Source organism: Nycticebus coucang, chromosome 19 (genome assembly GCF_027406575.1).
Source record: "Nycticebus coucang isolate mNycCou1 chromosome 19, mNycCou1.pri, whole genome shotgun sequence".
NCBI lineage: Eukaryota > Metazoa > Chordata > Mammalia > Primates > Lorisidae > Nycticebus > Nycticebus coucang.
Window position 1 is genome coordinate 64,089,875 of NC_069798.1, and position 22,866 is coordinate 64,112,740.

At 39.4% G+C, this 22,866-nt stretch overlaps 1 protein-coding gene across 1 annotated transcript in view; it reads left to right on the plus strand.

The window, feature by feature from the left end:
- The window catches only part of DOK6 (docking protein 6), a 395,919-nt gene that overhangs the window by 272,988 nt on the left and 100,065 nt on the right, over positions 1-22,866 (plus strand). Inside the window, exon 6 of the mRNA XM_053571931.1 lies at positions 18,674-18,812. Coding sequence (XP_053427906.1) covers positions 18,674-18,812 — 139 coding nt within the window. The remainder of the gene's footprint in view (positions 1-18,673; positions 18,813-22,866) is intronic.

The window sequence follows — 22,866 nt, forward strand, 5'->3', positions numbered from 1 at the left end:
AAGTTTACCTTCTTCAGACCTTAAAAAAGAACCTATCTTCATCTACCTGTGACATTACACAAATATCTAGATTTCAGAGTTCCCGCCTGTGTTATTGTCAGGAGTTTGCTTCAGTATGTGTTGTAGAATTTATTCAACATTTCTCTAAAAGTTCTTTTCTCCAACAAACATATGTATTCCTGGCCTATACGAGGCATTCAAGAAATATTTGCTTAAGCGTTTGAAGACGTGTGTTGCCTAAGTAAAGTATTTACGTGAAGAATGAGAGGGTTTTATGTTGGCTTACCTTCTTTTCAAATGGCAGGTGCTTCAGGAGGGACTCAGCAGGGACTGCAGAGTAACTAGCTATAGATCTGGGCAAAATGTTAAAAGGAAATAAGTATAAAATTTTCAATTAAAATGTGCTTAAGACACTATAAAATTGTGAAAGTAGGAGCAACGATCTTCGACCATATTAAAAAAAAAAAAACAAGCTTTATTTACTTTCTCCGCCCACCTTGTGCTGCTGTTGGCAGAACACGGGCAGGTGCATATTCTTTAACTACAATAAGCATTTTCATCGCTGTGTCTTGACACTATCCATCCATCAAAAAATGCTAATTATATTAGTTCTTTCCTAAGCCTTCTCCTTTGGAAAGTATTTTTAAAATGCAGTAGAAACATTATTATGAATTTACTTAAAGTATATATTTTATACCTTTATTGATGAGAACAAAAAATAGAGAAAATAACCACTGAAGAATTCTTTTTCTTGCAGTTACAAACAACAACTTAAATATATACATATATACATAGTAAATATACACAGACATAAGGTAAACAGTATGATTTCTTAAATAGAATGAAACTAAAGGAACATTGAAAGTTTATTCCCTGAGGTTTGAACCATGAATATACTGGATAAAACCTGTTTGTTCCATCTTTAAGCAAAGAGGCTTAATTTATGAAAGAAATCTTAGACTGCAAAGTGTCAGTTCAAGGGTACATATGGATTTCGGATATTAGGGTAACTTGGAAAATCAAAACCTTCCTCAAAAACGATAGGGAATTATTTCATATCTCTTCTCATCAGAGATCTTAACTTGATTCCGTATTGTAAAATAAAGTTATATGCTTGGGTCTGTGTGTCACTTGTGATCACTGTTGAAGAGCTTTGATATCCTGTTTTGTTTTGTTTTTTTGCAGTTTATGGCTGGGGCTGGGTTTGAACCCGCCACCTCAGGCATATGGGGCCGGCGCCCTACTCCTTTGAGCCACAGGTGCGCCCAAGCTTTGATATTCTTAATATGTTATTCAGGGAAGAAAATGAAGCTAATTGGCTCACACTTCCACCTTTGAACTTTTGGTTCACCTTCATAAAAGAGGGCATTATCAATTAAGTTATCATTGTCTTAAAGTGAGCGCCTTCCAGCAGCCTAGCAACCCCTCTTGGTGAGGAGGACAGCGGTGGTGAATATAAGCCTGCTCTTCAGCCTGGACACTTTTTTCCTTGAATCTAAAATTAGGAGGCCACTGATGACCAAGTTTTAGAGACAGCAATGGTGTCTTCTCCCCCACATGCCCGTGTCTTTGGTACCTGTCTCAGAGACACTGGTAGAGGTCAGCTTTCCAGGACACAGGGCCAGAGATACAGACAAGGAAGGACAGTAGATGTCAGGGTACAAGTGGACAGCACCTCACACATCCAAGGTCACAAAGGTCATGATTAGCACAACCCAGAATAGAAACCTCTGTGGAGACTGAATCCAGAACTCTGTCTTTCAACTAGAAACTTTAAATTATAAATTATTAGATGATTTCCTTTGGCATGCATTTACATTAGCAAAATACTTCCTGTCTCTAAAGTTAAATTCAAGCGCATTTACGTTAAAGTCTTAATAACAAATACTCATCACCACAATCTAGAATGACAGCAGAGGATCCCAAGGAAACATTTATTATTACCATATGTGCCAGTAAAACTGGTTCAAAATGAACCCTGCAATAATATAAAAACACTAAAGAAATAAGACATAGTCCCTAAAAGAAACTCTGTTTCTTATTTTTTCGTGGCAAGGAAAATTGACATGTTTTAAAGAGAACCACAGCAAAAAAAAAAAAATGTAAAAGTCAGCCAAATCCAAAAATCGGAAACTAAGCCTTTTCCATTGATTCCAGTACAATCAACTGTAAATATTTGTATACTGCATTTCTATTAAATATGCAGCAAGTGGACAGTAGGTACAGTAATGAGTTAGTTTCTGACACGTTTAGCCACATTGTCTGCATGTTCTGCTGGAATAAATATAATGAGCCTCGGTCCAGGGGAGAGAGCTCAATCCCTGAGAGCAAAAATGAATTCAAAAAGGCCACATTACCAGAGCTCTGTAATCAACGCCTTCCACTGCAGGAGAAACGGGTTGAAAAATAACCTTAACACCAGCTGGCGAAACAGCAAAGTGGTTTTTGTTCCCTTCTCAAATGGTGTCTGTGTTGGTGGCAGAAGCAGATTTGCCCCATGGAAAGCTGCCACTTTACCCAGGGCTCAGAAAGGGGGGGCAGTTTCTCACAGGCAAATTCTCTGACGGAGACAACTGATAGTTTGATAGTGCACCTGCCAAGGTGTGATGGGGCCCGTCAGAAGCATTGTGGGTGACAGTCTGAGGACAGGAAACGCCATCTCTAAACACAGAAAATGCCACATTGTCGAAAATAGTAGGGGCTGTCCATGTCCAAAAGCACAGCAAGAAAATATTGCTGAAGAACGAAGTTTTAGCTGCCCGGTTAGTGTAGTGCTCTTGCAAAGCCATCTCCTGTAATCACACTAATAATATCTCTTTGCAGTGCGCCACAACATTCAAATCCATTCACACTTCGATCCTCACAGCAACCCTCTAAGGTGCGTGAGGCAAGTATTTTTAGGGGTGAGTGGCCACAGACTTGGAAGTCAGGTAGTTTTTCCAAGGCATCCGAGCTGGACCCAAGCCTTTGGCTCCTCTGTGTCCGTCCCCAGGTGCCTTCTGAAGGCATCAATTGAACTTGTTAAGTTTTCCTTACTCAGCTCTGTGTACCCCAGTGCAGCTCAACCTCTCATGCCCGGGGTCTAAACCTTGACCGTGTTCACTGGCGCAATGCTAATTGGAAAGAAACCCAGGAGGTTCGCTTTCTAATTCTCTACCGCTTTCTGTACTCATGCCCTCTCCCTTCAGTTTGTAGGACAGTATAACTAAAATCGTGAGAGAAATAATCAGCGGGAACTGAAATGTATAATCAATCCCTAGATGGAACAAAAATAGTCTGAATTAAATAAATGATGGATCATTTTAGGACTCAGTCATTTGAAATCTTAGACAACACAGCAACATAAAACTTTACATAACTGAATTTCCATAATTCATCCTTACACACCAGGAGGAAAATGACATCCGGGAGGTGTTACTCAGCAGCTAGTGACACGGGGTTCGCAGAGAAGATGGGATTTAAAATCAGCATTTCATGGGGCCTTAGCAACTAGCAAAGCTAAGAGAAATATTGTTCGCTAAGATCTCTTTGATCCATGATAGGTATTTATGATATGCAGCCAAAGGCTTTGACTATTAAGAAAAATAAAATGGGGCGGGGCCTGTGGCTCAAGGAGTAGGGCGCTGGTCCCATATACCGGAGGTGGTGGGTTCAAACCCAGCCCCGGACAAAAACCACAAAAAAAAAAAAAAGAAAGAAAAAGAAAAGAAAATGTATACTGTGTGAATTCCCGTTAGGTCTCAGGGGTAAAAGTAAATTTCTCTCAGCTACTTTCCTTATGGCACTTTTATTCCATTCTTCACAACAGTTGGTGTTGGGTTGAGAACAGTAGAAAATATTCCAGTAAACGCCCACCTCCTTCATGCTTCCCGAGAATTTCATCTTGGGCCAGGACAGGAGAGCGGAGAGGCAGCTTATTCTTTCTCCCTGGTCTTCACCTGCCCACTCAGGAAGGAGGTGCCTGAAAAGTCCAGAGGGATCCAACTATTAAATTAGCTGCATGAGGCACTTTCACCAGCTCACTCCAAAAGCATAGGAGCATTGAGTTGGTGCTGTCTGCTAATGAGGTTACTGTCCTTCCTCCTTCCCCCTGACTCACCAGGACACCGATAATTTCATGCAGCCCAGTGGTCTATAAAACCAGGGTTGCGATGGCTATGAAATTGCCCTCTCTGGAAATTTCAAAATTCTATTTCTGTAAATACTTCCCAATTCTGTAAGCAGTTCCTTTATTCCTATAATGAGCCCCTCAACTGCCTTGAAGGTGTTTAATCACTGAAGATATTTTTGGAAACATGAAAGAAATTAATTTGGTTCAGTCATGGAAACGCAGTGATCTGGAAGTGGTCAATGGAATATGTATAATCTACTCCAAATGAGTGCCAGACTCTGACTCATTCCAGCAGCTTTCCTGGTCACTGTCCATCAGCCAGTGTCCCCGCCTTGGCTGGGCAGAGTGCCCTGCATGACTGGGCAACATGAGGGATGAATCTCTGTTGAATGGGAACAAGCAGAGGAGCACGCCGGTCCTGTAAGGAGGCTCCCTGCCTTCTGCCCTCCTGGGTTCTCTCCTCTGCTTCATAAGAACCGGAAACCCTCCTAGGCTTACTCAAAAAGCACCAGTTTCAAACTAAAACATGCAGAAATCACCTAGAGAGTTTAAAATATGGACCAGTTCCCATTGTCAGAAACCTATGGAATCCAGAGATATGAAACTAAGTCTGCCGGGTGTAATTCAGGAATTCAGGAAGAGGGCCGCACAGGCCAGCCAAGGACTATCTGTCTTCCGCTTCTCTGCTTCACACTGGCCAGCCCATCCTTCCGTGGTGTCGTTACTTCTGTGTCTCACAGGTCATGTCATGCAACGGGGGGTGGGGGGGTGGGGAGGTGGGGGTGTAGAGGTGGGGTGGTGGGGAGGTGGGGGTGTAGAGGTGGGGTGGTGGGGAGGTGGGGGTGTAGAGGTGGGGTGGTGGGGAGGTGGGGGTGTAGAGGTGGGGTGGTGGGGAGGTGGGGGTGTAGAGGTGGGGTGGCATTTCCCAGTCTCACCAGCCAGCGCCATCCGTGTGCTCAGCCAGAACCGTGGGAAGATGAGTGATGAGAGAAAGGTCTAGAACATTCTGTGAGGACGGGACTTTGAAAATCATTTTTGTATTTTGACTTTGACTCTGTTGTGCTGGTTCTGACCTTCACTCCCTTTCTTCTTGTCCCCATGCCCCTTTCTGTCCCCAGGATCTAGCGATGTGTTCACTGAAAAGTGCTCTTGTTGAATAATCACTTTCTCTGCGCTCAGTCCTTGATTTTTATCACCATTTGACTCACTGGCCTGTCCCATTTGTCATTTGTTCTTTAACCTTTTGCCTATTTTCTGATTTCCCCTCTCTCTCTGCGCCCACCCCACTCCCACACACACAAGGGCCTTCCAGTTCCTTAACAAACATGAGTCACCCACAGACTGCTCTTAGCTTCCTAATTCATCCTCCCCTCCTTTCAGGTCTGACTGACCAGCAGAAAGGACTCCAGGCCTTTGACATGCCTGCCCCGGTGGCCTTTTCTTTATTGTTAGACTCTGTCTTAGTCCATTTGGACTTCTCTAGAAAACACCATGACCTGAGTGGTTTATAAATGACGAATATTTTTTTCTCCTAGTTCTCGAAGCTGGGAAGTTCAAGACCAAGGTGCCTTCAGATTTCTTGTCTGGTAGGAGTCCACTCCTTCCAGAGGGGAGCTTCACACAGGGTCCTCACACAGCAGAAGGGCAAACATGGTCATCTGGGCTTCTCTTACAAGGGTGGCTAATCCCATTCATGAGCCTCGGTGGATCCACCTCTTCATAACATCACTGAGAATCAGATTTCAACACACGGATTGGGGGGAACACAACACACTCAGATAATGCTGGGTTCTTTTTTTAAGTGGCTAAAATCTAGGTCATTGGAACTCATTCTCACATAAAACGTCCTGTATGCTCTACTGCTAAGAATCCATTTTTGGATTTGGCTCTCTTTGTGCCTTTCTAACAATGACAGAAGCCTCTTTAGCGATAACGCTAAGCAAGATACATTCACTTCTTCCCCCAAGTGGTTTTAGAACCCAAGGACAAGGTAGTGGAAGAATTAGAAAGAGTTACAGGCAGAAACAGAGGGAAAATATTCTCTCCCCGAATTCGTGGAAAGACTGAAACCATATAAACGTGAGATCACATTAAGTGAAAACTTTTGCCAATTTATGTTCACAGACAAAGGAGTAAAGGTGAATCTCAGATGTTCTCACAACTGCAGCAGGCCCAAGAGTTTAACACATCTCAGTAAAGAAAGTATTAACATTTTATTTTCTATTTAAATTTCTCATGAATTCCCTCCCACTGAGAAGGAGGAAATATTAACTTGACATTTTTAATTGCTTTTGAGAGGATGATTGTGATCTGGGTATTGGGCTATTCCCTGCCCCTTCTTCCCAGTTTTACTAGTTTGGTGTCTGAACACACAGAAGTCTTATATGACCCTACGAAGTAAAGAGAGCCTTACCTCCAAACATGACCTGGTCTCTCTGTCTCAGCCTGGCACCTGCTGAGATGTGGCCGTCCTCACTTGGGCTATGGGGGCTCTGCTCTTCCTCTGCCCTTGAACCACAGATCCTGGTGGGTTCTGCAACCCCAGAGTCCTCATGACCTTCTCCCCTTGGCTCTAGTCCTCCGCAGAAGAATTCCTGGATGCCCTGCGGCCAGACTTAGGCATTGGGACACAGTGTGGTGTTTAGCTCACTGTCTAGACACCAACTTATTAGACACTCCTACCTTCTCCAGAATGTCCACTCACAAGCTTCACCCAATGCTTCCAAGCCCTGCGTCCCTTCTCTCTCCCATGGCCACCCAAGTTCAGACAGAGCAGCTCGTCCTCTTAGGTAGGTCATGTTCTAATCTCTCTTCAGCTGTGCTTTATAGTAAAAGCGACTTTAAAATCTATTGGCTTTCCCAGATTCATCAACATCTGCCTGGCTAGTAACTCAAATCTTATTCTGAATTTTAGAAACGAAAGATGGATTTCGTATTTTGGTTATACTAATGCTAATACTCCTGAAGGCAGATAAAAGCCCTTGATAGATTAGGGGGAAAGTACCCATAAGCTTTCTCGGTAGAGAAAAGTAGTTAGTATACTAAAAAAGAAAGTCAGCTATGACACGAAAGTGATCTCCTGCTCCTATCATCCAGGTCCTCCTGCGTCAACAGCTATTTGGGGAAGAGAAAACGGTTCCTTGGGTGTAGTGGGCAGTATTTCTCTTATCTTCTCACTACAAGCTGACTCGGACAGTGAAAGCCAAGTGTAATGGGGAAAGTGTTTATTCATCAATTAATAAAATAAAAAATAAAAGGGAAAGAGGCAGCCTTGATAAAAAGTCAGCGCTGATCAGTTTGGGATCTTACTTTTAGGATACCAAAGAGTTGGGAATAAGGCTTGGAAATCAGAAGAAATGACAGTCAGCCAATAATGGTAGTTAAACCGAGGATGGTGGAAAAAAGTGACCAGAGAAAAGTCTGAGCAGTATAGAAAGATGGAAAGAGGGGCGATGACAGAACTCCAGGACACAGTGAGTTAAGACGATAGCAAAAATACTGACGTACAGCAGGCAGCTTCACTTCAACTGAGATTCTAAATTTCGTATATTAAATCTGGCTTGGCTATTTAACTTCATTTAAGTTTATATAAACTTCATTTAAGTTTTCTTACTCTATTAAAGGACTCATGTTTGCACTGTTTTTGATTTTTTTTTACCATTACATAAATTACTGTCTTCTTTATTACATAAGTTACACATTCATCTTTATTACATAAATTACACGTTATATAAATTAGTGTCCTTTTTTTTATTATGTCTGTCACCGTTGTTGTTCTTTTCTCCCAATGTATTTGCCCCTTTAGCAAGAAGTAAGGTTTTATATTCAAAATATTAATCAAGATAGGCTTGATCAGACTGTAGTAGTTTTTTCTTTTATAATTAGAACTATAGCATCTGACAGGACGGAGGAAACTATCTCCATTCAGTTCCCAAAATGAGGTTGATGGGCACCAGTAAGACAGGAGGATTGACATGGAGTCTGTACACATCTGTCTAGACCCCAGCTGTGCACTGAAGGGTAAATGCCAATTGGCCCTTCAGGGAAGGATGTGTTCAGCCCAGGGAAAGTCCCACGTACGATCTGTTCAGATACTAAACCTCGTGGCATGCCTCCAAATGTGAGGACAAATAAAAATGTTAAAATTTATATTTCTCATAGAAAAAAGCAATACGATTACCTGTGAAAAATCCAAATTTGAATACAATACCTCACAAGTGATTAGTGTCCAACAAAAATGTTGATGAATAAATAAATACAACCTAAGAAGAAAAGGCAAAACTTAGTCAATATAAAATCAAGTATAGTTTTAAATTTCTTTTCTATTTGGCTATAATATTTTGACTTTCCTCTATACTCAGTTGTAATACTAAAAGTGTCTTTCACATAATCCTAAAATTGCCTTAGCTATATTTAAAGCAAAGGTGGAATAAAAATATAATTCCTAAACCCTAATTACATGCTCCTTTGCTTTGTGGAGGGAATATAATGACCGGATTTTTAGGTTTCCTTCAAAGTGGTGAGGAAAAGCGTAATTCTTCTTTCATAATTCGCTGACTAAATGCCGGTAAATTTTGGGTTAAACTGCAAAAATTTTCCAACCATAACTTGCCAGATAAGTTCACTTTAAAAGGACAATATAATTTATGAATGACAGAATTCAAGCTTCTGCTTGACTTGTGTGGTTCATTAGCTCTTTCCCCAGAAAAATAATTTTGAGTATAAAATCTGTAGCTTTTCCACAGGATACACACACAAACTGCCTCAAACAATTTTAAAATAGAACACGTGTAAGTCAGTTGGGAGCAGATGAACGTGTCAGCTCTGAGTAGTTATTGTCACTATTTGTTTATTCAAAAGAATAGACCAGAATACTGCGGGACCGTTCTCCAAAAAAAAAAAAATGTTTCTCTTATATTTTGTTTCATTTCCTATTAGGAACTATAAAATCAATACTTAGTATGTAGCCATTCTATTGATAATTTTCAAGTCACTTTGGTCAACAAACATTTATGCAGTACATTGGATACTTTCTGCGATTGATATTGAGGGTTTAAAATGTGAAAATTCTTTATACTCAAGGAATGTCCAATGTTCCTAATAAAGCCTCCAGGGGATATGTGTACAGAATGAATACAAAATTATCTGTAAATCTTTAAAAATGTTTTGTCTGCTAAACCCTTATTAACATGTAACTGTATAACAATAATGATATTGGTAATATTTTGTGATAATGAATTGGGGTGATTAAATGGCTACCAGAGGCCCACAGCTTACTTTACATCTTGACATAATGAGTTTTTCCATTCTGAATTGTCAAGGCATAAAGAGAGGGAAATAGAAGACCATGCGATATGCATAGCTTTTCAAAGATTTACTAAGGCCAGAACTACGGATTTTTTTCAGGGAGGCACAACTGGCTTTCTTACTGAGTGAGAAAACGAACCAAAAAAGAAAAAACTTGAAAGTAAGAAAAAGTAAATAGAATGGGGTAAGATTAAAACTTTGGAAATGTGTGAAAAGCGAGAGATATTTTTTTTTTTTTGAGTGACACTACCAGATTTTAATTTGTATTCACAGAACTTAATTGATATTTATAGAACACTATCCCCCAGAACTTTAGAGTACATTTTTCCCTAAGTGTACATGGAAAGTTCACCAAGATAGACTATAGGGTGGAACATTTAAAAAGTATAAATATATTTCAGAAGAATAAAATCTTATAGTTATCTATCCATAACAGTATTCAATAAGAAATAAATACAAGATATCTAGAGGAGCCCCATGTATTTTGAAATTGAACAACTCACATTTAAACAACCCATGGGTCAAAGGAGAAATCATAAGAAAAACTAAAACACTTAAATTGAAAGAAAAAAACACAATATATCGCAATTTATAGAACACAGCTTTACAAAGCAATTAGAGAAGAAGTTTACAATGTTTATACCAGAAACAGGGAAGATCTTAATCAGTCTAAAACTGTACTCTTTAGGGAGCTAGAAAAAGAGGAGCACAGCATATTTGCTGTAAGTAGAAGAAATAAAATTATGAGCAGAAATCAATGAAATGGAAAACAGACAAATAGCAAAATCTAGTAAAAACAGCCGCAAATTTAATTTTAACAAGTCAACAAAAAGGGTAACATCTAACTATTCTGATATTTTAACTAAGGTAGCTGTAATTGTGCCATCACAGAGTGCACAGGTGGAAAAAAATGCAGATTTAGGGCAGATTCCTACCTTAGACGCTGTTTAAGTCCACTCCTTCATTTAAAACTCAATTTTATGGGGGAACATGTGGCATTTCACAAAGTAAATCTGCAACAGAACCTGGACTAACACCAAGATTTTCTTGTAGCCCCTCATCAGTTTTGAGGGGTGAAATCAGCAGAGACCCCCCCAGCATATGCAGTGACCGTTTGAAGCAGACAGCAGTCCAGGGAGGGGGCTGGAAAGGATAGCAGTTGCTCTCCTGAAACTTTCCACAAAGCACTGGACACAAAGTATAGGGCAGGTTTGACTCCAAGTCAGGAGTTCAATCGATTTACTTTAATGTGCATGTTACCGGTGAATCTAGGCCTATGTCTTGGGAAACTGGTTCAATAGAGCAGGCACAGCAAGGAGGGGAGGGCCGGCAAGATTGTTCTATCCCAGGTGCTGTCTGGTGCTCTTTGCTCCTGGAAGTTGCAGGGATGAGAACCATTCTGCATCTCATCGTGAATAATCGCAATCTAGCTTGATGATAATGAGCTTACCTTCCATAATCACAGCGGCTGTGTTCGGATCACAGCTCAGCTACATAAAGGTTAATGACATTAGGCAAATTCTTCAACTTCCTTTTCTGTGAAATGGGAATTCACGTTGTCCCAGTAGGTAGTTGTGAGGCTCAATGAGGTAACGTATTTAGCTCTCCCATCACCATGGCTCGCTCCAGTCCTGGCTCCATGGGTGCTATTATTATGGATTACAGTTGCCCTCACAATCACTGCTCTTATCTCAAGACATTGCACACCCGAACTCTATGCAAAGCTGGCCCTTTTCAAAATTGGACCGGATGTCAGTGCCACACCAGAGAGAGATTAAATGTGTATGTGTGTATATGCAATATATAGATAACACATATACGTGTGTGTGTATGTATATGTTTGTACAGTATGAGTGGGTGGGTGGGTTTTAATTCAGAAGGGGGGGGCCCTCCTAGTCCAGTATAGTAGTATAGTATTTTATAAGTTTAACAGTAAAAATGTTGGCTAAGTGACAGAGACTAAACTGCTCATATGAATAGGTCATTAAGTCTGAAATGTCCAATTTTGAATCAAGAGTTTAGTTTATATCTCAAACAAGAAGCAGTCTAGTTAATCAAAGTATGCAACTGAGCTGTCAACACACTTGTCATCATAACAGTAGCTTCTTTATGCCACAGCCAAGAAGCCTGGACAGTGAGTAGCGATGAAATCATGAAGAGCATTGTCCACAGTTGTTGAGAATTGAATAATTTTCCATGCAAGAAGTGTTCTTGGAAGGGGTGGTAGTCAGTTGATGCAAGGTCTGGAGAGTCCTGTGGATGACAGGAAGTTTCCCAGTCCAGCTTCCATCCTCGGAGTCCCAAAACCAGCCATGCATTGGGAGGAGAGGGGGATTGTAGCTAAATATCCATTTATTTACAAAATATTCATTCACACAAAAAAAACAAAAACAGAAAATAGTCTCTATGAGAATTTTATAAAGAGATATAGAGAGTATTTTGTAAATATTTTGTAAGCTTCTGTAATTGATATTTTGTAAATAAATGCACATTTTAGCTACAATTTCCCAGTTCCCCCCCTTTGTGGAGCTACATTTGGGGCCTGGGTAGTTTGAGAAGCCTTGTTTTGTGACAACGTTGTGTTGCAAGAGGCCTGGGCTGTCTCTTTGGACCAATCTGGGCTGCTTATTCACAAGTGTCTCCTCATTTCATCCAATGGGCGGCAGTCGACATCATCTGCTATGATCAGTGGCCCAGGTTTCAGGAAGCTGTCATGGATAACGCCAGCGCTGGACCATCAAATAGACATTATTCATGAGCTTTCTCTGAGGAATAGGCGGGTTTGGACTGTGGTTCAAACCCTTCATCTTTATCCAGTCATTGGAGACACCTGTGATTGTGAACAGAATTCATTTTTCATCACATGCAACAATACGGTTCACCTTGGTGCACCTTTATGCCAAGATAGGAAAGAAAGCAAGCGTCAAGGTGGTTTCTCTTTTTATTTACTTTATGTGGAATTCACCTATCCAACTTTTTTACCTTGATGATTTGCTTTGAAGGCTCCAAGATCGCTGGAGTAGTAAGGTCAAACCTTGCTGTTAGTCTCCACGTTGGTTAGAATGGGTCCACTTCCACTATAGCTTTCAGCTCATCCTTGGTCTCAGGTCACCCATGTGGCTCATTTCAAAATTAAAATCACCAGAAGGGAACTTCTCAAACCACTGATGTGCTGTGCATTCCTTATCCACATGCTTTCCAAACACTTCGTTGATTATTTGAGCTTTCTGCTCTGCACTGGTTCCCCAATGGAACTCATGTTCCATAATCATACAATTTTGAATTATCCATGGTTTCCCAAAAATTTCTCTAAAAATAATGAAAGATAATTACAAGGCAAAACACACATTTGAAAGAATAAGGATGTACCTTGACAATGGAAAAAAAAAGTGTCAAAATGAAATGTCAGAGACATCAATTGTCAACCCGGTGCTTAAGGAAATTGGACATTTCATACTTAATAACCTACGAGAAACATGGCCTCTTCACAACAGTCCTTTCAGAATCCTGCAAAATTGTGCTGTAAAATTTAAATTTGATTTAAATTTAGATTTTAAATTTGATTTAAATTTTGATAACATTTTTTTACTTAATTTGATCAGTTCTATAAAGAAGTATCAGTAAAAACATTCCCTATACTTATACCCCATTTCACTTCCCCAGGATGAATAACACCGTTATTAGTTTTTGGTGATGCCTAGATAAGCAAAGATGCTTGTAAATTCTTCCCATACATGTTTTTTTCTTTTTTTTACATTGACATATAAAACTGCATATTTATTGTATACAAGGTGATGTTTTGTGGAATTACTAAGTCTAGTTAATTAACATATACATTACTCACATAGTTTTGTTTTATGATGAGAACACTTACTCTTAGCATTTTTTTAAGAATATAATATGTTGTTTACAGTCACTATATTATACAGTAGATCTCTTGAACTTATTCGTCTCATTTAACTATAATTTTATCCCACATACTTTTTTATGCAAATGTTAGCATGCTGTTAATATTATTTTCACCTTGTTTATTCAATTGAGAACATGTTTAGAAATCTATTATTATTTCAGTAGTAGTGGTAATAATAATAGCGGTAAAGTAATAATAAATTACAGGCACTGTTTAATTCATTTAATGCTCAAACAACCCCATGAAAAAAGTACTGACATGATACCTATTTTATTGATGAGACATTATCAGTGTTGGGTGTTTCAAATGTTTTTCTAGTTTTTGCCTTAGGATATATTATTTCTTTTCTAAATATTTTCTCAAGAAGATTCATTCAATTTTTTTTGTCACTTTTTGATTTGAATCCTAGCTGAAAATCTCTTCTTCTTTCTGAGTGTACACAGAAATTTTTCAGTATTCTACTAGCACTTTTTTGCCCATTTGCTTTGTCCAGAATTGTTATCAGTGGAGTTGGAGACATGGAATCCAGTATTTTTTCCGAGTGGCTAGCGTCCAGCACAGTTTATTGAAGAGCAGTTTTCCATCACTGATTTGAGATTCTACTTTGCTCACGTATTTAATTCACATACGAATTGGGTCTATTTCTTGTCTTCCTATACTATTGCTTTATTCTGTTCGTCCATTTTTCTCAGAGCTTCTCAGCACAGAGCAAAGTCTGTCTCACTCACCAGAGTAACCAATCTTTTCATAGGAGCAAAAAAAAAAAAACGAGTAAAATGCTAACGTCATTAAATGACAATAAAGATTAAACTGTTAATGAAATGAAAGTGTTAATTGGTTTTAACTGCTCTGCAGAAAAGCTGTGCTTTTAAGAATTTCATTACTTTCTATAATTAAACATTAAATTTTAAATACTGAATAGAAACACCACTGGGTTTTCAGGAACGGGCTCCTGCTTACGCCATTGCTGAGAGTTTAAAATTTCTGTGTGCACGGAGGATAGATATTGGTTATTAAATATGTACACAATATTGCAGACATAGAGAATGAAATTATACAGCTGTGAAGATGGATGGAATTGCCAGAGGTCAACTAAGTCATCTATAGCAAAATCTTATCTAGAGACCTACAAAGAATTCTTTTAAAATATCTATACTTACTTTTTAAAAACAAAGTGTCGCTACAATTTTTGACTTAGAACACTTCGTGTGTGTGTGTGTGTGTGTGTGTGTGGTTTGTAAGCAAGGCCAGCACTTGGAAGTCTGTCCATAGAGAGCTAAGTTTTACAGGGAGACTTAGAGACAGAAAGAAGCAGGTGTGGTTTAGTAGTGCCAGGCAGGAGGGCTTTTTCCCCAGGAAAATTCCTCCAGGGCACCATATGTTAGGGCTGTTTCTCCCCTCCAAGAAAACTCTGCAACCCATGAATAGAGGGGTACCTGGGTGAAGCTCAGTTACTCTGACTGCTGCATCCCCACGACCGCTGGCTCTGCGTTATTCACCAGAACGCAGCAGAGACAAGATTATCAGCACTGCTGTTTCAAGGGGTGCTGGATGTGAGTGGTAAAGTGGGATGAAGAAGATACTCCCTTACATTCCCTAAGGAATGTAATGTGAAAACAGCCATTTAGAGAAGAGCAGAATTTTTAGATTCCTACTATATTTAAATATCTTGTGAATTTACCACACACTGGTTGTCATGGATGAAGGGGTTCCTGAGACCAGCCTCTGGATCAATGAGTCTCTCAAAGTCTTATAAGACTCAGAAAAATATATATTATATACCCAGTAGGGTTTAGTACGGAGAGAGGCACACATTAAAGGCAGCAAAGGGAAGAGGCACAGGACGAAGACCTGCCGCAGGCCTCCAGGTCCCCTCCCGGTGGCATGTGAGGACGTGTCACTCTCCCTGCAGCGGTGGTGACAGCACATGCAGCGCGGCCAACACCTGTGCCAGGTTTCTCCCGGGGTCGATCATTTAGGCAGCTGCGTCCCTGGGACTGACCTCGGTTATTTAAGACTCCAGCCTCCATGGGAGCAAAAACAGCCATTCACCCCCGATCACATTTTTGGAATAAATTTATCTGGTCAAATTGGTGACTTACAGAAAGAGGCAGAATATTCCAAAAGCTCAGGGGTCCTACCCCAGAGATTAGCAAAAGATTTATCCTGAAAACAGATTTTTTTGGAATGTGCAGGGTTTGAGAAACACTAAATTAATCCCTTCCTGACCACTGTTCTGTACATTACGTCATTTAATTAAAAATGAAAAACAGAAATTAACAAACAAAACATACCTGTGCCTCAAACTTTGTTGTCCCGTTGCCTAGAAGCAAGGTGCCATTCTTTGGAAATGCTTTTCTTCTCCCATGACTTGAAAAGCCTCAAAGGCAAGGAGTCATTCCCGCATGTCCATCCCCACACGCAGGACAGTGCCCAGCTTGCTATGGCACCTACTTGAAAACTATGGGATACATTTTTACAGGAGGCTGTGGCATGACAGCAGGAATTGGTGACCTAGCCTTGTGACTTGATATCTTATACTGATATAATTTCCCTTATATTTCAGTGTCAAAAACGAAAACCCTGACAATTGGTAGGTCTGTCCTATTTATGTTTCAGAATGTTTTTCAGGCCCTACACTATTATTCCTCAGCGCTGAAAGAACCCTGAGAATTATACTGTTCATCATTTCATTTTAAATAAGAAAAAATATTAAATTTGTACAAATACGCTCTGTATGAAGAGCAAAAACATCTGTGTGCACAAATACCAGTAGAATTCTGGTTTGGAATCGGGACCAACATACATCATTTCTATGTTCACTTTTTCACACAATAAACAGTTGAGGGATGAGTATGTTGGTGGCCCGAGTGTCACTAACACTTCTGCTTTTGCTCTCACCAAGTTAAGAATTCTTTGGGCTGTTTGCCTCTTCCTTTCTAACCTTCAGTTTTTTTTTTTTTTTTTTTTTTTGTGGTTTTTGGCCGGGGCTGGGTTTGAACCTGCTACCTCCGGCATATGGGACCGGCGCCCTACTCCTTGAGCCACAGGCGCCGCCCTCTAACCTTCAGTTTTATAGGTCATAGTCTAGCAAAGCTGGACAAATCCGGCTTCTAATATGTCCTCAGTTGGGTCCCACATGTCATTTTCCACTCCTCTGTAATGAAATGTTGACCCGGTGGAGGGAGTACTGGAGGCCAGTCTTAAACTATTACATGTATATGAATCACCCGGGGACTTGTTAAAATGCAGATTCAGACGTGGCCCTTGGGACCCACTCCCAGCAAAACAGATGCTGCGGTCTGTGAACAATGCCTGGAGGGCCAAGTGAAAAGTCACCTAAATTAACTCACGTTTCTTATCATTGTCTTCCCCATCACTGGCTGCCACCTCGAAGATTGACAAGTTTAGATAGATATGAAAAAGTCTCTGTGTAGTCTACTTGAAGTTTCTTTACTATTTATGTTAAAATGTTAAGCGACTTATTTCTTGATTGAAGGATTAAGTTTCCAATAGTTTTTATTTCAGAGACTAGAAAAAGTCCCCCTGCCAGCATTCAAACTCCCCCCTTCCACACACACACACAAGCAGACATGGCAGAATTAAGTCCCCCCGATGCACAAATGCACAGGCCTCAGAGCTCTTCATCTCAGTGACTGAACAGGAGATAACAGTTCTTGTCTTCATTATCTCATTTCAAAGGCAAAAAAGCATTTTTCAGATGACAATGAATAACACTCAACTTTAAGCAAGAAGCATCCACCACTTATCAATGGTTTTGCTGCTGCTATTGGGGTTCCTTACTCCTCTGAATCAACAAAGAAAGCTCATTTGTTTCACTTTGTGAAAACTCTTCATTTTTCCCCCAGACTTTCCATTTCATGCTGTGTGGATTTTATTAAGATCTCTTTTGGAGAAGCTAAGCGCTGGCTCTATGAGGCCCTAAGGGATTGTAGTTGCATCCTCTGTAATGTCTGAAGCCTCCTGAGACATTTCCTTTCTACTAAAAAGTCCTTGGAGAATCGTAGACAAGAATCTCAAATCTTTTTGGTGCTTGAAGAAATAGTTTGTCCTCATGAATATTTTGATGTTCTAACCTGAAAACCAACAGCACAGAAATCCAGTTAATATCCAACAGACGAGTATTAACATCAGATTGATGCTGGGAGGGTCTTTCTGAAGGCCTTCAATTATTTTCAAAAGCTGGCTTAATGTACTAATTTAAAATATGTTACCATTTCAAAACTAGTCTTTGTTAATAATACCTATAGTACTTTTGACTGACAACCTGTCAGTGAGTTTTTTCCAAGGAAAATTTCAAAAAGATAATTATAATTAGATAATTGGAAAAGAATTTGTATTCTTTTCCAGCATTTCCATAAGAATCTTAATGTTATTATAGGCTCCCAGAAATGACATAGTAATATCTGCATAATAGCTTGTCCATAATATTGTATCACAATAGCATAACAGTCTGTATCACATAGCAAATAAAAGTACTATAAATTAGCCAGCCATTTGGTTACAGACTTTCTCTATGATGAAATTAGTAACAGCTAATATTTTTGAGCACTTAAGTGTTAAGCGGTGCTATAAATATATTTTTTATGTCAACTCTTTTAACCTCTTTAACAATCTTATGAGATGGGTCCTATTATGAGTTCTTTTTTAGAGGTGTGGAAAGTGGGTCTAGTTAAGTTAAATAACTTGCCCAAGGTCACACTTCTGGTAAGTGGCACAGACAAAGTTCAACCCAAATATTCTCATATTCAAACTGAGTCTCCCTTGTGCTATGCTGTGTCCCAAGCTATACCAAGATTTATGCAAGAATTACTCAGTTTAAATAAAAGATTCAGCCTATGTATGCAAATCTTTAAACTAAAAAAATATATAAAACCCAAAATGTATTAAAAATGTATAGTCTTCCCGTGGTTCCATTGAGTATAAAATTACAGATTTTTCTTAAATTCTTTAAATTCCAGGAACTATCGACTCAAAAGAACTATCAGCATCACAAACTTGAAAATCCTTAAAGACAATAATTCTTGGCTTTTATTCTTTACGTATTGTTAAGGCTCGCACTGCCAAGGCCTAAATCACTTTTTATCCATTCCTTTACACTATTGTGAACACATCGTCTTTAAAAGTCCAACTATTCACACGTTTTCACCCTTCGTTCCCTTCTCACATGCCATTTAAAGAAGCGATTTTTGGTTGGTTTGGTCAAGGAGGCATCTGCTTCACTAACTTCTGTGAAAGTTAGCAGCGCGAGGGCAAGGGCGTCTTAGACGTGGGGAACTGTAACACATGAAGACCCATCTCTTTCCCTGTCTCTGTCCTCACAGAATGTGTGACACAGGAGAAGGACTATTCACTTTTCAAACAAGGGAAGGAGAAATGATCTATCAGAAGGTCCATTCTGCGACACTGGCCATAGCAGAGCAGCATGAGAGATTAATGCTAGAAATGGAGCAGAAGGCCCGGGTAAGGCTCCTTCCTCGGTAACCCAACAGCGTGGAAATGTCCCTGAGGTCCGATGTGCATCGTGTGTATGTGGGTCTATTCGTGTCAGCGCCTCGGTGTCCACCCCTGTCCTGGCCCTGAGGAACCCCCCCACCCCCTGTCACCAAACCTGCAAGGCCCATGATCTCATCTCTCTCATTACCCCACTCTAGATCACAACAGAAGTAATCGGTGGCCTCTGTGAGCTCTGCATGCCAGGTACCTACCTATATGTGGCCTATTGCCTTAGTTACCTGAGAGGGGCGGGATATGTGCAGGATGAAATGAGAAGCGATGCTGTCCGTGTGTCTCCACATATGGTTGGACACGCCGAGATCCCAATATGGGCTTGTGACACCCAGGCTAGAGTGCAGCAATGTGATCACATCTCACTGCAGCTCAAGCAAGGCTCCTGGTTCAGCTTCCTGAGTCGCTAAAACTATAGGTGCTAGGTTTTTTATTTTTCGTAGAGATGAGGTCTCACTATATTGCCTAGAGTCACTATGTTGTCATGAACTCCTGACCTCAATTGATCCTTCCACCTCAGCCTTCTAAAGTGCTGGGATTACAGGTGGGAGTCACTGTACCCAACTCCAAACCATTTTCAAAGAAAGTTCACGAGCACGTGGGAGAAGGAAGCCAGGGTAATGCATTTTAAACTGGAACTATTTTTGAGAGAATGCTAGCATTCTGATATTTGAAATTAAAGCTTGATACTTGAACAAAGTATGTTCATCTTTAAGGATAGGCTTCCATTTTCACGGAAATCATTCTTAGAACTGGCAAAGCTCCTGCAATCTCTCTCCAAAAGCATCCCTGGATGCTCTGCCATGTACATAGGGGGTTGTCAGAGAAAGCTCTGACTTTCTTGGTGACAGAAGCCATTCACCAGGAACCACATCACTCATGGGCCTGTGTGATTTAGCCTGTTCAGGTTGAGTACAGGCTGAGATCATAGATAACAGTCTTCAAATGCCTTGAAATAATTCAATCCTGGATTTGCATGGATCTGTTTTATACGCACACATTTTTTATGAGTTTATTTTTTATGGTCCTAAGCAAATTATTGTAAAATTCCCACAGATAAGCATCCACAGAAGATACTCATAAAAGAAGAGGGGAAAAAAACAGATTTTAAAATTCTGATATCAAAAATAAGTAAATAAAAAGAGAGGATTGTCATTGGTAATTTCCAGCCTTCTTACACAACAAGTGATTTAAAAATATATTAGTAAACACCCTCACATAATAGGAATTACAGTGCATTCTTTTTTAAAAAATAGCATTTAGGTTTCTCCTGTTCTCCTGCACTTTTCATCTCTTGGTGGGAAAATGGGCTCCAAAAACATCCTGTGTACAATGTGAGGAGAAATAGCTTGAGTGCTTTGGAATACCAGCACGAGGCCCAGACTTCATCAAATGCCACAGAGATGCCACCACAGGAGCAGGCTTCCCTCTGGAGTTGTCAAACCTGCATGTTCCTGAGACAGACAGAAAATAGGCATAACAGAGTCTCACATAAAACTTTTCCTCTGAAAACAAATGTTTTCTTTATTATTTGCCATTTTCTTTTTTTTCTTTTTCTTTTTTTTTTTTTTTTTGTGATTTTTGGCCGGGGCTGGGTTTGAACCCACCACCTCCGGCATATGGGACCAGTGCCCTACTCCTTGAGCCACAGGCGCCGCCCTATTATTTGCCATTTTCATGTTATATTTCTCGTTATTAGAAATATAAGGAACGAAAGTAAGTCACATTCACGCATTTAATAGGTTACTAAAAACAAATATTGCTCTTTAAACATTTTGAGCAATAATTATTTTTAAATAGGTTACTGTATCCTTTTATAAAATGTGGTCAAAAGAAATTTCTGATCAAGAAGCGGCACTGTTTTAGTCCACCGTCCACCACACTGGTATACAGAAGGGAGTTAGAGGACACTGGCCTCTCAGAGGGGGACAGGGGAGGACAGAGGGGGGGACACAGGATGGAAGAAGACAAAGCCGGCTTGTGTAAAATTCATTTCAATAGTGACTAGAAACTAGAGGGACTGCTCTTTCTACACTTACACCTTATCACAAAACTCACCCAACTATTGACCGCTTAGCCTATGAAATTATGTTTTTCCAAATAGTTGTGTGAACTGGAACATACTACCTGGAGCATCAATTCCAAGACACACATTTACATTTTTTTTTTTTTTTTGCATTTTAACATCTCTCAGGTCAAATGTGAATTGCAGTTAAATCAGCAGCACTAACCACATCAGATTGTATAAAAAAAAAATCAGCACATTGTACCCCACATATGCATGAATGTATTCATGATCTATATGCATTTGACTTAATAAAAAAAAAGTATTAGACAACTTAAAAAAAATCAGCAGCACTATTACTTTGTTATGTAATTGATGGCATCTTAGAGTGTATAAAATATCATGATACCTTTATAGCCAGACGACATATGCTTATTTGTAATTTCTAAAAGAATCAGAAAGCCCTCCAAAGGGGTTTGATCTCACGGATTTGGCTTCCATTTTCATGAAAACAGGAATCACTATCAGATCAGCTATTAAAAAAATAATTAGTTTTTCTACCCTAAAAATATGAAGAATTTGCAAGCACCATACTCTGATAAGAAGAACAAAGAAATTTTTTAATAGTCTTTCCAGGTTCTTTTCTGAGTATATTCATAGACGTTTAAGAACTCCTAGGACAAGTTTAATTGTGTTATTTGAGATGGCAAGTGGCATATAATAGTTAATATATAAGAATAATTGCAGGGTGGTGCCTGTGGCTCAAAGGAGTAGGGCGCCGGCCCCATATGCCGGAGGTGGTGGGTTCAAACCCAGCCCCGGCCAAAAACTGCACACACACACAAAAAAAAAAACAATAATTGCAAATGTATTCTTTAGAGTTCAATTCATAATTCTGTTGCTTAATATTATCAATATTAATCATAAGATTATAGCCTATATTATTACTGACAATGACTAGTTTCCTGCTGGGAAATACCACTTGCATATTTGTGAAATTTTCTTTTACTGATAGACACGTATGTAACGAAACAAAGCAAACTCAATTAGAATGAATTATTATGGTCAATATGAAAGTGGACCTGTGATTCTAATTTCCTAATTAATCAATTCACTTAATGTTGTTCAGTCTCGGAACACTAAAGAAAATTTAGTCTTTAAACAAAAAAAACCCCACACATATACAAAAAATGCACATTTCTGCATAAATACACAAATAAGACGGAAATAATGAGAAGGTAATGTATTATTTGTCTAATCAGTGGTTCTATCACACGATGTAAGAGTAAATATTAGAGTTGCCTCATATTCTTTTTTCATTGAAATTTGTTGTTTCCTTAAAATTTGCTATTCTAGATGTCAGTTCAGAGAATGAATTTCATATATTCATATAAAGAATAAATTTGCAGTTATTCTTATATTTTAAATATTATATGCCTTACCATCTCAAATATATATATTTCTTGAATTTAATCAACTAGAGAGAAGTGATTTTATACAAGAAAAATGACTGCCTAATGTTCTTCATCCCTGATCATCAGAGAAATGCAAATCTAAACCACCGTGAGATATCACCTAACCCCAGTGAGATTGGCCCACATCACAGAGTCTCAAAGCTGCAGATGCTGGTGTGGATGTGGAGAGAAGGGAACACTTTACACTGCTGGTGGGACTGCAAACTAATACAGCCTCTTTGGAAAGAAATATGGAGAATCCTCAAAGAACTCAAAATAGACCTCCCATTTGGTCTTGCAATCGCATTACTAGGCATCTACCCGAAAGAAAAAAAATCATTTTATCAGAAAGACATTTGCACTAGATTGTTTATCACAGCTCGATTTATAATCACCATGATGTGGAAACAACCTAAATGCCCATCAACTCATGAATTGGATTAAACTGTGGTATATGTATACCATGGAATACTATTCAGCCATAAAAAAGTAAAACTTTACATATTTTATATTATGCACAGAATTGGAACACATTCTTCTTAGTAAAGCC